This window comes from Phocoena sinus, chromosome 9 (genome assembly GCF_008692025.1).
Source record: "Phocoena sinus isolate mPhoSin1 chromosome 9, mPhoSin1.pri, whole genome shotgun sequence".
NCBI lineage: Eukaryota > Metazoa > Chordata > Mammalia > Artiodactyla > Phocoenidae > Phocoena > Phocoena sinus.
The window spans coordinates 5,243,496-5,259,866 of record NC_045771.1 but is presented as its reverse complement, the minus strand read 5'-3'; the positions used below and the strand labels follow the sequence as shown (position 1 = coordinate 5,259,866).

The following is a 16,371-nucleotide window of genomic DNA, read 5'->3' as shown; positions in this document are numbered from 1 at the left end:
CTGTGCAAGGGCTTTGTTGCGGCGAGTGGGGGCCACCCTTCATCGCGGTGCACGGGCCTCTCACTGTTGCGGTTCTCTCTTTTTCTTGATGAGTCTTGCCAGTGCTTTGTTAATTTTATTGATCTTTTAAAGAACCAACTTTTGGCTTTGTTATTACCTTGTCTCATTTTCATTTCCTGTTAATTCCTGATGTAACTGTTTTCGTTTCCTTCTTTTACTTTTGTTGGGCTTATTCTGTTTTTCTGAATTCATTGTTTGTGGACTGTATTTTCTAACATGAGCATCCCAGGCTATAAATTTAGCTTTTGCTGTATCTCACAAGTTTCAAAAAGTAGCATTTTCAACTATTTAGTTCTAAATAGCTTCTAATTTCCATTTAGACATTTTTTGAGTTTTCTGGTTATCTTTTTGTCATTGATTGGTTTTCAGCATAGTTGTCTTGTGATCACAGCATGTGGTCTATAGGATGCAAACTGACCCCAGTTCTTGAGGGCATTTGCTTTTGCTCTACAGCTCTTCCCCAGATATTTGCAGTACTCACTACTTTATTTCCTTCAGGCCTTGTCTAAATATCACCTTCTCAGTGAGGCCTTCCCTAGCCGTCTACCTAAAATTTCACATACCCTTTTCTACTTCATATCACTCTTCCCTGCTTTGTTTTTTCTCCTTAGCACTTACCACTTTCTAATATTATCCAACATCGTGTTCAAAACTGGGTAGGGAAAGAAGTAAAGTCCTTAAGGGATATGTGGCTGGGGACAGAAACAAAGTATAAGCTTTGAGAGGAGGGAAAGGTTGAGTGCCTGCAGTGAGATTGAAGAGTAACTAATAATAGTAGTGCAGGTGACCCTTGAACAACAGGGGTTTAAAGTGCTTGGGTCCACTTATACGTGGAGTTTTTTCAATAAATAATACAGTTTGCCCTCCGTATTTCACAGGTTTTGAATCTGTGGATTCAACCAACCGCGGACAGAAATTGCCATCTGTGGTTGGTTGAATTCCTGGGTGTGAAACCCGTGGATAAAGAGGACTAGTAAGGGACTTGCGCGTCTGTGGGTTTTGGTATACACGGGGGCTCTGGAAGCCAACCAGGCGGATACCAGGGGACAGGTGCTAGCGTGGGTAAGAACAGCACAGCTGGGGAGTCAGGATTTGGCTCAGAGAGTGAGGGTTTCATTTACTATTTAAGAGGTTTGTCGATCAGTTGTGGATGATGATAAAATCAAGGGTAGGGGCAGGGTCCCTTAAGTAGAATGTGGGTGAAGGTTGTAGGAGGGACATGAATCAAGACATTTAGAACCTAGGGTTTGGAGGGATTCTGGACATCACCCAACATGGTGGTGGGATTTGGGATAAAGAAGAAAGATGTGAACGAAATGTCAGTGTCCACCTGTCTTCCAGAGTTGCTTGATGGAGTAGCCCTTGAATAGCATCGTCTGGCTTCTTGTGATTGGAGAAGGGATTGGCTCACTTTCTCTCTTGGTCCATTCTGCGTTCAGGGTCAAGGAGGCCAGGTTGAACTGGGAAGGCCTGGAGTGTTTTGAGGAAAAAAATCTAAATATAAATCTTCTTAGATAGTTGAAGAAGCGATTGGCTCCTCAGATGCACAGTTCTTTATGGCATCAGCGCAGCCTGTGCAATGTCTTGAACTAAAGAATTTCACGGCCTTTTGAGGAATTAGTGCTTTTGTTTTCGATGTTGTTTGTTTGCTTGTTTTTTTCCTACCCCCAAGCAAATATTTTAGGAAGTTATAATGCCTGTTTTAGTTGAAATCTAATGTTTCACCTAAATGTTTCTTAGTCTGTATTTCTGCAACATTTCTATTGCAAAGTTGCAACTTTTAATTTTTCATTTGTTTTGAATCCTCCATTCAACATTTTCTTCTACTTCCAAATAAAGTTCTTTTTCTGTGCATGTCTTTAATTTTAAAAGTGCTAACAGCTGACATGACAGCACGTTCATTGTTACCTGACTCTCCTTTTGTGCTGTAGTCATTTCCCTTTGGTATTACTGTAGTGGGAGTTTTTGTTTGGATGGTGGTGGTGGTGGTTTCTTTCTTCTTTGAGCTTTTGAATTGACAGGTAGTGAAATATCTAATAGTTCTTGGTTGGCAGATCGTTAAGAAATTGAGCTATTTACTGTCTTCTGGGCTTACAGCATAACTGTACAAACAGCTTAATTTTTTTTAACTTTTGTTGTTATTAATTTTGTTTATTTATTTTGGCTGCATTGGGTCTTTGTTGCTGCGCGCAGGCTTTCTCTAGTTGCGGCGAGCGGGGGCTACTCTTCATTGTGGTGCCTGCGCTTCTCATTGCGGTGGCTTCTCTTTGTTGCAGAACATGGGTTCTAGGCACACGGGCTTCAGTAGTTGTGGCTCGCAGGCTCTAGAGCGCAGGCTCAGTAGTTGTGGCGCATGGGCTTAGTTGCTCCGCAGCATGTGGGATCTTCCTGGACCAGCGCTCAAACCCATGTTCCCTGCATTGGCAGGCAGATTCTTAACCACTGTGCCACCAGGGAAGCCCAAAACAGCTTAATTTTTGAATTGGAGCTTACTGATGTTGATTTGCTTTGTCCTGATTTGGGAGGCACGATAATATTATTTTTTAAATTATTTCATACTATAGAAATAAGTAATGGATAAGTAGTATTGCTTTGTAGATTTCTTCTGTATATACATTACTTAAATAGGGTTTCTCTGCCCTCGTGTTAAGTGAAACTATTTTATAGGTGCATTGGGCTCTTTACAAAGAATTCCTCAGGAGGTTGTGTGAGGCCTCCATGAAGACCAGATATTATCAGAAAGCTTAGGAAAAAACTGCTCTTCGATGCCATATTGTTTAGAAGACATCATAAGGAGAGGGAAAATATAATTATTTGAACTCTTTCAGTTATAAATTTGAAATGTAACTGTTGAATCTAGAGTGGACATTAGGGCAGGTTTAGTCTTTGATTGGAAAGTGAGTCTGTTTTTTCAAGTTGCTTATTTTTAATAACAGATTTTAATATCCTTGGATTAAAAGATTTAGTCTTATAATTTTACAATTAGAAGGGACCTTAGATGTACTATCATGACGCATGTAGTACTTGTATTTTCCTTATGAGAAGTTAGAACCTGAAAAAAATTAGCATACTGAAAGCAATCCAGAACAAAGGTGAAGAAGTATCATTAACATGGGCAAATGAATAAGTCAGCTGTCTTGCTGCCGTTAGTTTTCTGAGTACTAACACATTGGCTTGTGGTTTTAATTGTTGAATCCCTTTATTTTTTTATTCAGTGCTATCCATATATATATCTTCTTATATTTGGCTGTTGGTTAATGGTATGCATAGGGGTCCTAAGTAAATTGTTTAAAAGTGCTATTTGGTAGGTTGGAAAACCGAACATAAACTTGGTAGTTGATTTAGAAGTGTCTTGTTGTGTCTAACATATTAATCTTTCTCTTTTAGGAAACTGAAAATGGCCCTTCAGCTATGCTAGGTCTATAATGGGAAGTGTCACAGTTCGATATTTCTGTTATGGATGCCTTTTTACATCTGCAGCCTGGATGGTTTTGCTTTTTGTTTATTTCAACTTCAGTGAAGTGACTCAGCCACTTAAGAATGTGCCCATCAAGGGGTCTGGGCCCCATGGACCATTCCCCAAAAAATTTTATCCCCGTTTCACTCGAGGTCCAAGTCAAGTGTTAGAATCACAGTTCAAAGCAAACAAAATTGATGATGTGATAGAGAATCAAATTGAAGATCTGGAAAGAGGCAACATGAAATTCTCTTCTGAACTGGGTAAGTGTATTTGATTTTTGTTTGCAGCATGTCAGAGTATTTTATCATTGGAAGTTTAACTGTTCTTAAAATCATTTATTGTTCAGAGAATTAGAAATGTGACATTTTTTCTGCACTGATTTATTTCATTCATGAACTAGCTGAGGTCATATGGTTTTTGCAGACTCAGTAGGGAGTTATACTCTGTTTTGTCCAGTTCTGACTTCAATATTTTATGAGGACTTGGGAGAAGCTAATGAGGTCCAGAATAGGGAAAAAAAAAAAAAAAAAGAAAAGAAAAGAACGAATGAAAAATTAAGTGGCTAGAGAGAAAATGGAACCTATGGGGAAGGATTATAATTGCTAGCATTAGTTAATAAGGGAAAGTAATGGTTCAAAAGCGACTGTATTTAACATATTTTGAAAGGCAGAGTTAATTAAAACAGAACATAAACCATTGAGTTTAGAAATAAGTTGAGATTACTTATATCTAATAAGATTTCTACTTATAAGAGTTATTCAGGTACCAGAATATATTTATTAAATACAGGAGTTTATAAAATAGAAACTTTTTTATTCTTCAAAAATTATATTCTGTTCAATTTGGAAGCAAGACTCTGAACACTGTAATTCTAGAATCCTGGTTTCAGCAAATTTTATTTTAAGGGATAAATGAGCCCTTTAAAACTTTGTCTTTAAAACTTAAAAAAGAACTTTGATCTTCATTGACACGTCAGATAATAAGTAATTTAAGAGTAAAAGCATATAGTAAGAGATTCTGAGAGATTGAAAGATCCACAGAATATAAAGGAAATGTTAAAACAGATTTTTTTTTTCATCATAGTTTCAAAGAATAAAATCAGTTCCTGGGATTTAATCACTTCCTAATACAGGAGATTGAACATATTTAAAATTATATGAGGAAATGGAGGCTATTACTTACTTTAGTTTTCATAAAATATACCTTCTAATCTTTTTCAAACAGCCATTTGGACATTTTAGAAGCATTAATGGGAAAATTTCTAGTTTTTTTGTTTATAGTAATTTTTGCAAAACTTTTATAAAGAAGTAACATTGGGTTTACCATTTTGAATGGACTTTGTTTGCCTGTGAAAGAAGTAGTGAGGGAATTGTAGATATTTGAAGTGGCAAACCCAAATTACCTACCTGAACAACTAAATTCTTTATAAAAGATCCTAAAGATCACAAAAAATATGATAGCGAATAAATGAATTCAGCAAAGTTACAGGGTACAAGATCAACACACCAAAACCCGTTGTATTTCTGGACACTAGCAATAAACAGTCCAAAAGTAAAATTAAGGGAACAATCCCATTTACAATGGAATCAGAAAGAATAAAGTACTTAAGAATAATATAGCCAAGGAGGTCTAAGATTTGTACACTTTAAACTACACAGCACTATTGAAAGAAATAAAAATAGACCTAAATAAATGGAAAGAGGTTCATGGATGGAATGCTAAATACTGTTAAAATGTCAGTACCACCCAAAGCAACCCACAGATTGAATGTAAACCTTATCAAAATCCCCATGGCCTTTGTTGAAAAGATGGAAAATCTGATTCTACAATTGATAAGGAATTGCAAGGGGCTCTGAATAGCCGGAACAGTCTTGAACAAGAACAAAGCTGGAAAACACACACTTCTCTGTTTCAGAACGTCCTGACAGTGTGATACTGGCCTAAGAATAGATACGCATCAGTAGATCAAAGGATAGACTGAGAGTCTGAAAATATACTCTGTGACATCTGTGGTCAAGTAGCATCTACGGTCAGTAATACCTGAGGACAAGTAACATCTGTGGTCAGTTGATTTTCAGAAAGAGTGCCAAGAGCAGTTAATGTGGGAAGAATGGTCTTTTCAACCAGTGGTGCTGGGACAGATAGATACCCCCATGCAAAGGAATGAAGTTGAACCCTTACCTCATGTCATATTAAATTAACTCAGAATGGATCAAAGACTATAATATAAAACCCTAAGAAGAAATCATAGGGATAAATAAGATAATTGGGGAAGCACTGCATTTTGTATTTCATCCCCTCACATCTGGGAATCCATAAAACAATATTCTTTAAAAAAAAAAAAAGAAACCTGCTCAACTCGAACCTGGGCCCCGGCAGTGAAAGTGCTGGGGCCTAACCACTGGACCGCCAGGGAATTCCCTTACTTGACTTTTTTTTTTTTTTTTTTTTTTTTTTTTTTTTTGCGGTATGCAGGCCTCTCACTGTTGTGGCCTCTCCCATTGCGGAGCCCAGGCTCCGGACGCGCAGGCTGAGCGGCCATGGCTCACGGGCCCAGCCGCTCCGCGGCATGTGGGATCCTCCCGGACCGGGGCACGAACCCGTGTCCCCTGCATTGGCAGGCAGACTCTCAACCACTGCGCCACCAGGGAAACCCCCCCCCTTACTTGACTTTTAAAATCCAATCTTTTCCTGAATTATTTGACCATGAAATCTTTTTTTTCTTTCTAACATCTATTAATGTCCAGTGGAATTAGTTTTCCATGACCAGATTTTGAGAAATGCTGTTACAAGGAAGTCATTCTGTGAGGAGAGGCTAAAGGTTTTATGTGGGAAAGAGAAAGCAAGAGGAGGCTTTATTGTTCTTGGTAAAGGTGAGATTTCTGGCAATATTAGAGCAAAGATGTTAAATTATAATGATCTTGATTAGATCTGTGGAGGACTTTCCTGACCAGAGACTTTATAGAAAGGTTTATCAGTAGTATAATTTTTTTAGGGGAGGAGTTCATATAAAAACTTGCTATTAAAAAAAAAATTTTTTTTTTTAGACAAAAATTAACAAAACCAAAAACAACCTTGCATTAATTGGGGCCTGTTGAGGTCCATATGGGGTTCTATAATCTATTGGTTTTATGGAAAAATCATCATTAAGTCTCTTTTTTTCTTGGTCATAGGTAAGTTTTTATTTTGAAAATATTCTTAAGATTATGGCTAGTGAGCAGGTGTCATTTATGGTTAAGGTACACTTGCTTTTTGAGCTAAACTGATAAAAATTTGACTTAAACCTCAATTTACTTTTTTGAAAATGGAGACAAACTAGATTTGAGAAACATGGCTATTACCTGGTTATAAGAAGTTAAGATCATAATATATCAGTAACTGTAGCATTCCTTTCCAGATTTAATGTACTGACTGTGACGTCACTCTTTTGCAGGTATGATTTTTAATGAACGTGATCAGGAGTTGAGAGACTTGGGGTATCAGAAACATGCCTTCAATATGCTTATTAGTAACCGCTTGGGCTACCATAGAGATGTGCCAGATACGAGGAATGCAGCGTATGTTCCTTATTGGTTTCTGCTAATCACTTTAATAACACAGTGTTTTTAGTGCCAGCATAATAAGCCATGGGGATGGCGTTAATATTTTGCAATTAGGCTTATTATTCAGGATACTAGAAAACCTAAGACAGATTTCCACTCATACTATGCTTGAAGCCACATGGTCTGAGATTGTACTGACAAAGTTCTAGAGCTTGCTGTGTCTCTTTTGAAATTTAAAATCATGTGGGAAAAAGGAGGGAGGTGCTACCTGCATATAATTAAATAACCTTCCAAGCATAAGTTGATTTTAAATGTTTGTTTATTGGATTCATGGCGAAAAGGAATTAACATCAGTGAAGAATTCTGCTCATCATCTCACTTTTCTGTTTTCATTATTTTTGTTTCTTCAAAGGCTTTTCATTCATATGGTCGATCATTCCACACATCTGTTTCAGCACCTTTTGTGTTTGCTGGACTCTCTATTAGGCCCTGGAAATAAACAAAATAAGACATAGTCTCTCGGTTCACAGGGCTTAGAGTCTAGCTGGGGAGGTAGATAAAGAAGTGAGTAATTACAGTACCACAAGAATGAGGGCTGTGATAGGAGTTGGTGAAATGGGGTCCTCCAAACCAGAATGACCAGGGAAGGCTTCATAGAGGGTGATGACTGAGCAGTGATGTAAGGGAAGGTTTTCCCCTATATAGGGAACAGATCGAGGCATAAAATTACACTATTTGTCCAAGGGACTGAAACAGTTCACTTTGCCTGTAGTGGAGGAATGGCAAGAAACTGGAGGTGGGCAGGGCCCAGACATTGGAAGGCTTTGTATGCCATGCAGAAGAGCATGGAATACCAGATTTTATTGTTTAAGTTAGTGGGGTTTTTTCTTGTGGCTGCTTAAAGCCACTTAATCCTTTTTATCAAATAGTTGCTTACATGGAAGCTCTTCCATTATCCTGATATATATCATAGTTTACTCAAATCTTTTTCTGTTATTGGGCAAAAAATAAAATTTTCAAATACAGAATTTCACATTTCCATTATTTCCTTTTGAAACCTCTTTGAGGAGAAGAAACTGAACATCAGCTTATGAATACTGCATTAAAAACTTGCAGTGATTTTAGTAAAAACATTTTTATGTACCAAAAAAGAAAAAAAAATTCAAAGTTTTAAAACGATGACCTAAAAATAAATGGAGTTGCAGGTACTGGAGGGAGAAATCATTAACAAATGTAAAACTCTTGAATAAGAAAACACATTGTGATGCGGAGGGGGAAGGGTAAGCTGTGACAAAGCGAGAGAGTAGCATGGACATATATACACTACCAAACGTAAAATAGATAGCTAGTGGGAAGCAGCTGCATAGCACAGGGAGATCAGCTCGGTGCTTTGTGACCACCTAGAGGGGTGGGATAGGGAGGGTGTGTGAGGGAGGGAGACGCAAGAGGGAGGAGCTATGGGAACATATGTATAACTGATTCACTTTGTTATAAAGCAGAAACTAGCACACCATTGTAAAGCAATTATACTCCAATAAAGATGTTAAAAAAAAAAAAGAAAACACATTGTTATCTTAAATGCTTTTTAAAAAATTGTTAATAATGTAAGGAAGAGGCCGAACAAGGGGACAGTTAATGTTTAGTGAATAATAACCTAAAACATTTGAGCTTTTAAAATGTCAGAATTTTCCCATATTCGTCTTCACAGATGTAAAGACAGGTCTTACCCGACGGATCTGCCAGTCGCTAGTGTTGTTATTTGTTTCTACAACGAAGCCTTTTCTGCCTTGCTCCGGACCGTGCACAGCGTCCTAGACCGCACACCAGCCCGGCTTCTTCACGAAATTATCCTCGTGGATGATGACAGTGACTTCGGTAAGGACTATTGTAATTGGCAATGTGGGAGCTATGCAGTTGTTCACTGTCGTGCTGACCACATCAGCAGAGCTGACCGTTCAGTACTTAGTGGATAGGAGGACCCTCATGCACGCAATTGCAACAGAGCCAACCACAATTAAATGCCTGATTATAGGGTAATTTCAAAGAAACTGCACTGTCTTTGTAATGTTTTCAAACTGTGCTACCGAAATTTGGCCCTTGAAATTTTTCCCTTGGCTTACCTTTTTAAAAGAGTATTTTTATTTTGAAATAACTACAGATAGACAGTAAGTTACGAAGAGGTCCTGTGTACCCCTTCACCCAATTTCCTCCATTGGTTACATCTTCCATCAGTATAGTACATTATCAAAACCCAGAATTTAGCATTGGTACAATATGTGTGTACAGTTATTTGTCATTTTATCCCATGAGTAGATTTCTGTAACCACCACTGCAGTCAAGGTACAGACTGCACTGCTCCGTCACCCCTTCAAGGTTGTTATATAAACAGAATCATACAGTATGTGACGTTTTGAGATTGGCTTTTTTAACTAGACATAATGCTTTGGCTTACGTTTATCTCGTCAGTCTGTTATATCAGCTGTCTCTAGATAAGGTGGATTGCATTCTGAAAGCTCTTAGATGATCTCTGAAGGCCAGTGTTTTATGATTCAGTACATACTTCAGACCCTTATTTAATTCAACATAGATTCTTCCTAAAAGTGATTTCATGTACACACAGCAGGATGGAGGGCTGTCCTCAACCTGGTGAGAGAGGTTGTATCCCCATTTTACAGAGGAGGAAATATTAAGTAATTTGCTCAAGATCCTGTAGCTGTTAAGTGGTAGAGTTGAAATTAGACCCTTGGTCTACATAACTCCAAGCCTTCTGCTATTTCCATTACAGTAACCTGCAGAGATACACTGATAAATTGTATGTCAATTACATATTTTTTCACAACTCAAGGGTTTATTAAGCATCTCTTATATATCAACAACAGAATTGGTATGCAAGTATACTTAAGTATACAAAATGAGGAAATGTACACTGAGACCAATGGGTGCAAAATTCTCAAACCTTGGTAACTATTGAAATCTCATAGGAGAAATAGAAAAAAATTAAATTTCAAAAATGAATGATTAAAAAAACCAAGAATTTGAGTCTGGACCAAGTAGAAGATTGGCTAAGTAGTATAATTCTAGAATTTATGGTGTTGAATTTTTTTTTTTAAGTAAACCTGTATTTTTCATTTTGCTGGTATTTTTTCTAAAAGGGAAAATTCGTGATCATTTATAATGGTTTATATACTAACTACAGAAAGAATTATTTATTTATCTTATATGATCTTTGAAGTTATTATGAAATTTAAAGGTAAATGAGCTAGAATTTATAAAAAATATTTAGTGCCCATGGAAGGTGCTAAATTAATAAAAGAATGTATTTACTGCTGCTGTTATATAATTCTTGGTAGGGAAATAGAAGTTGTTTCTCAACTATTCTGAAATGGAGTAGGACTTAATTAATCACTTTGAAACAAAAGATATTTACATATCATTTTGTTTTAAATATGATTTACATGCAGTCAGCCAAACGTTCATTCACTCAAGATACTCATTTCAAACATTCTTTATGCAAAGTGTTAGTTGCTATGGAAATACAGATAAGTCTATAACTTAAGTAACTATTCCTTTAGGCTAGTGTTCCAACTCTTAACCCTCATTTTCTTCCTTCCAAGATAAGCTATGATTTTCTTTTAAAATAAAGCAGAAGAAGATTCTATATTTGCCTAAAAATTTGTCGCAAGTGCCAGCCACGACTCTAGAGAAGCTGCAAAATGTCTGTGCACATGTCTCATGTGGTTTGAACAGTTGTACGACTCCTCATTTTCAGATGATGTGAAAGGAGAACTAGATGAATACATCCAAAAATACCTCCCTGGAAAGATTAAAGTGATAAGAAACACAAAACGTGAGGGATTGATTCGAGGAAGAATGATTGGAGCAGCCCACGCAACAGGTAGAACTTCCCCCTGGCCTTTCTTGGTGGGTGTTGAGTGATGAGGGCTCTGAGTCTCCTGCCCTCCTGATCCTGCGTCAGTCTCTGAAAAATGGTGTCTTTAATGGGCACTGCCAGCAGGAAAGGTGAGGCTTGTTCAGTTTGGGAAAGGCCTTTCCATAACTCCAACCCGGTTGTCCCAAAGCACAGGCTCCAAGGAGGTGAATTCTGGAGTCCTCAGTGGTCTGCCTTTCTGGTTTTTCTTCAGTTACATTATATCGATTCAAATGTATTTCTTTTTACGGTTACCTCTATGGAAGGTTGGTGATCCTAATTTTCATTTATGATCTTGATAAAAATTTTTCCTTTTAAAATACATTTATTTCAGTTAAAACAAATGAATTTGTTTAAAAATATTAGGTATCTAATACTGCAGGTGATGCCTGGATATGGCAAAAATAATCAAGATAATTTTAAAATTCCAGAACTTTGGGGGGGCATTCCCCAGTAGTGAAAAAAATCTCCTACCTTCCCATATACTGCTCTCCTCAAGATAACCAGTCACTGGGGTTTAAGTGGTTGGCACTGCTTTCTGCCACCACCCCTCCTTGTATACCCACTGTCCCATTCGCTGGGTTTAGCTGTGACTTCATTTTTAGAATCTTTCTTCTTCCCTCCTTTCTCTTAAACCTGCAGTGAACAGGAGCAATTAACAAAAAATGAGAAGTAGCTCCCCTCCATCCAGTCTGCAGTCATATGCAGATTGAGTTCAAGGAGAGTTTCCTTCTTTAGAGTCTAGTTTTGACATATTGAAGGCACGAGATAGAAAATTGTGGGGTATTGGTAGGGAATGGCAAGATTATGTCACAGAACATCGTACTGTTATAGTATATTGTTACTGAGAGTTTATTGTTTTTCAGGTAACAATAGTCATTTAGTTTTAGTTTTTGTTTTTTTTTTTTTTTTTTGCGGTACGCGGGCCTCCCACTGCCGCGGCCCCTCCCGTTGCGGAGCACAGGCTCCGGACGCGCAGGCCCAGCGGCCGCGGCCCATGGGCCCAGCCGCTCTGCGGCATGCGGGATCTTCCTGGACTGGGGCACGATCCCGTGTCCCCCGCATCGGCAGGCGGACTCCCAACCACTGCGCCACCAGGGAATCCCAGTCATTTAGTTTTTTTCTTTATGATCTGTTGGTCCTTGTTCAAATATAGTTTAGGATCTGTCAAAAAATAAGCCAGTTTTTGGGAAATCAATCTCAGGTTCGATGTGACTGTTATTATCTTACTTCATTTAGTTAAATTGTCTTTAATTGAAAAAGTAACATTTTTCGAATTAAAAAAAGCTATTATACATTTTCTCCTCAGAGGAAACTTGATTGAATTGACCTCACTTCACTTGAATAGTGTACAGGTTGAACATTCTGCCTTTCTGTATTAAATGACATATGGTGAGCTGTATGCTCTTTTACATCCTCATAAAGTCCTTCACAGGAGGCCTTGAAGGACATGACTAAGTCACTGTCATCCTGGAGGACTTTCTTGCTGGAGGTATTTCTGCTACTGTTAATTGGAATAGGATGCATCCGGTGCTGTATGAAGTTCACGTAAAATCTGTATCAATACATTTCATGGATGAACGTTTGGAAAAATAATAATGCTGTCTGATGATGAGATTCTAAGTTTCTCAGCTGTTCAGAATAACCATTAAGTTATCAAAGAAGTTTGGGATTATCAAAGAAACCCTCACTCCTCACATTTATCAAGAGGAGTTAAAAATGCATGATAAAATCTTCACGATTTTAATTTTATTAACTAGAAGAAAAGAGCATCCCGTGGCTGATGAGATTGGGGGGATTAGAAAGGAAGGGTGGGAAATGGAAGAAAAAGAAATGAGTGCGTGGCAGTCAAGAGGTGAATCCAAGGAGAAGGGAGCTGTGTTGCTGACGTGATGAGAGGGCTGCACGCTTCTCTCCCTCCTGAGAATCGCTGTGTTGTAGCCATAATCGATAACTGGGGTCATGTGTCCGAGTCACCAGTGAAAATGAGTTACGTTCTCTAATCTCTGTTTACTAAGGCAGGGGAATACACACTAAACATAAATATTTCCATTACAATAATTGTACTAAAAGTACGCACAGCTGACCACTGTCATTGCACCACACTCCATACCTGGCTGTCCAGAGAACTGAATTGTTCCTGTGAGATTTTGAATCTTTTTACTGAGGAGAATATGTAAATTTTTTCACAGGTTGTGCATATTGTTTGCATATGTTCTTCAATCGTAGCAGGACACTTCAGACAGAATTCCTGGCTAACAGACTTCCGAGTACCGGTTTAATAGTTTGGGCTGGAAGGGTGGCAGTTACCTTTCACGCCTGTAAATGCATCAGCACTTGAACTGGTGGCCATACCTAACTTGAGGGAGGTGCAGCTCTCAGGGCCCCTATTGTTTGCTTCCCCAGGAGAAGTCCTGGTGTTCCTGGACAGCCACTGTGAGGTGAATGTGATGTGGCTGCAGCCCCTGCTGGCTGCCATCCGGGAGGACCGGCAAATGGTGGTGTGCCCGGTGATCGACATCATCAGCGCTGACACGCTGGCCTACAGCTCGTCCCCTGTGGTGCGGGGAGGATTCAACTGGGGGCTGCACTTCAAATGGGACCTCGTTCCCCTTTCTGAGCTCGGAGGAACAGACGGAGCTACTGCACCAATAAAGTAAGATTTCTCCTGTATGTGTGAAAAATTCCCAAAAGAGGAAACATACTCAAAGATAATTCCTTTTTCTTTGCAGGAAGCAAAAGTGTTGGCTTAACTTGTTTGTTAAAAATTTTTGAGTGCTTACCAAATTTTACGTACTCTGCCAAGTCCCAAGGAAAGATTTATGAATAAGAAGTTGTCCAGGCCCTCAAGAATTTATATCTTAGTGAGAAAAGCAGAAGAAGTCAACAATATCCTGGGATAATTGTTGCATAGGATAGCCTGGGAGGACCCCCTGTGCTGTGTTGTTTATATCACATACCATGGTTATTGCATTGGCCGTTAACACATCTTCAGTTCTTTGCTAGTGTGAGTGGTACTGTGAAGAACATTTAATACATAAGCCTTTTCTATAATTAGGATTTTAGGATGGATTCCCACTCGTACAATTACTGAGTCATCGTATGTGAATTATTTTCAATTTTCATCCATATTCTCTCATATTATAAATCTCTCATATGTTATTTCTCCTTATTTTTGTTTTCTTTTAAATTTCTCATGTAGATTTCAGAGACGTTTGTATTTGTACTTTTTAAAGTTCTTAGACCTACTCTTTCTTTTAAACTTTTTTTTTAATACAGCTTTTAAAAAATATTTGTTTATTTATTTGGCTGCATTGGGTCTTTGTTGCAGCACGCGGGGTCTTTTCGTTGCGGCGTGCGGGCTCCAGAGCATGTGGGCTCAGTAGTTGCAGCACGCAGGCTCTCTAGTTGTGGCACACAGGCTCCAGAGCACGTGGGCTCAGTAGTTGAGGCATGCAGGCTCTCTAGTTGTGGCGCACCGGCTCTAGAGCATGCAGGCTCAGTAGTTGTGGTGTGCGGGCTTAGTTGTCCCGTGGCATGTGGGATCTTAGTTCCCCAACCAGGGATCAAACGCACATCCCCTGCACTGGAAGGTGGATTCTTAACCACTGGACTACCAGGAAAGTCCCTTTTTTAGACTTTTTTACTGTAAAAAATAGCATATGTAAAAAGTATATATGTATATATGCATGCGATTTAATAAATGATTATAGTGTGAACACTGTGAAAGTACCACCAAGTCAAGAAATAGCACCCACATGCCCCCTGTATACTCCTCCCTGGTCACAGCCCCTGCCCTTGTCCTTAGAGGTGTCATTACCCTGACCCACTCATCATTTCCCTGCTCTCCTGGAGAGTTGTACCCCCTATGTATGATTTCTAAATGATGTAATGTAGCCCAGTTCCCTGCTCTTGGACTTCATGTAAATGAAGCCATGGGACTCATCACTGTCTTCTTTTAGTCAGTATTGCTTTAAAAGCCTCTGTGCTGCATTATATAGTTGGTTCCTTTTTATTGCTGTATAACATTCTGTTATACTGATGTATCATAACATTTATCCGGTTTACTGTGGGCAGGGCATTTGGGTTGTTTTCAGTCGTTTCTCCACCTTACAAGTGGTGCTGTTGTCAGCATTCTTATTCATGGCTTCTAGCTTACAGGAGTGAAACTGCCCAGTCATAGGCATGCCTGTCTTCACCTTTAGCTGATAACGTTTTCCCCACACCTCAGGCGACTAGAACGCCATTGGCTCCTCAGCTAGCCTTTGGGTACTTGCAGCTTCCTTTCATCCGAACCAGACTTGGAGGGGAGGCTGACAGAGAGCTGGGCCAGCTCAGGTGGCTGAGCTGCTCTCCTGGCAGGGTGGGGTTGTCTTCTGTTCTCAGGCTTTGTGAGAGAACCTGTTGCAGTTCTTTGTGAAGTCCGTGAAAAAAGCACACCCAGCTCTCAGTTGTCTTCTAGTCTTCACATGCTTGTAACCCTTCTTCCTACCAGGGCTTTCAGTGCGGGTCTCTACCCTCTGCTCCCCAGCCTTGCAGGTGGGAGTTAGATGCTGGAGCACATCTCTCAGGAGAGCAGGGCTGCACCTGGGGACTGTCACTCTGTGTTTCTGGGCTCCACGACTTCACGTACTGTGACTGGAGGCAGACAGGAGCACTGACCCCATTTTCAGCTTCCCTTTGCCAGTGCAAGAAAGTTCCTTGGACTGTTGTTACATGTGTTCTCATTCGTAGTTATAGGGCAGTGGCCAGTTTTTGCCTATTTCATCATCTTCATGGGTATTTGTTTCTCATTGTTTAATTTTTAATATTTTTAATCAAAAACATATTCACAGTAATAAGTCAAACAGTATAGAACAACTTAGGATGAGAAGTGGCTGGCTCTAACCCTCCCTCCCCATTCTCAGTCCTCCCCAGAGGCAAATTCTTTTAACCACTTTTAGTTGTGTTCTTCCATTTCTTACTTCCAGAACTCTAAATTATATGCATAGTCCTCATTTCAACATAAAACCAACTATAGACCTCTCTGTTGGAAAAAAGATTTAGATCATTTACATCACTCCCATGTTCCCTTTATTGTTGTAGGATGAGTTTTTAGTTACTGTATTGGTTACTTTTGATACTTTAAAAAAAATCTGTTTCTTGTTTTTTTTTTTTTTTTGGCTTCGTTGGGTCTTTGTTGCTGCACGTGGGCTCTCTCTAGCTGCAATGAGCGGGGGCCACTCCTCGCTGCGGTGCACGGGCTTCTCATTGTGGTGGCTTCTCTTGTTGCAGAGCACGGGCTCTAGGTGCACGGGCTTCAGTAGTTGTGGCATGCAGGCTCAGTAGTTGTGGCACGCAGGCTCAGCAGTTGTGGCTTGCAGGCTCCAGAGTAGCAGGCT

At 39.3% G+C, this 16,371-nt stretch overlaps 1 protein-coding gene across 5 annotated transcripts in view; it reads left to right on the top strand.

Moving 5' to 3' along the window:
* Positions 1-16,371, top strand: part of GALNT11 (polypeptide N-acetylgalactosaminyltransferase 11) — a 57,979-nt gene that overhangs the window by 19,083 nt on the left and 22,525 nt on the right. For 4 of the 5 annotated variants that reach the window (XR_004351466.1, XM_032643427.1, XM_032643429.1 and 1 more), the window contains exons 2-6: positions 3,448-3,780; positions 6,954-7,077; positions 8,771-8,937; positions 10,832-10,957; positions 13,397-13,646. Coding sequence is in view for 4 of the 5 variants with exons in the window: in XM_032643427.1 (XP_032499318.1) it covers positions 3,486-3,780; positions 6,954-7,077; positions 8,771-8,937; positions 10,832-10,957; positions 13,397-13,646 (962 nt within the window). In the remaining variant the exon portion in view is untranslated. Of the gene's footprint in view, positions 1-3,345; positions 3,365-3,447; positions 3,781-6,953; positions 7,078-8,770; positions 8,938-10,831; positions 10,958-13,396; positions 13,647-16,371 lie in introns of those variants that run through there. The other variant, XM_032643428.1, reaches the window with a different exon arrangement.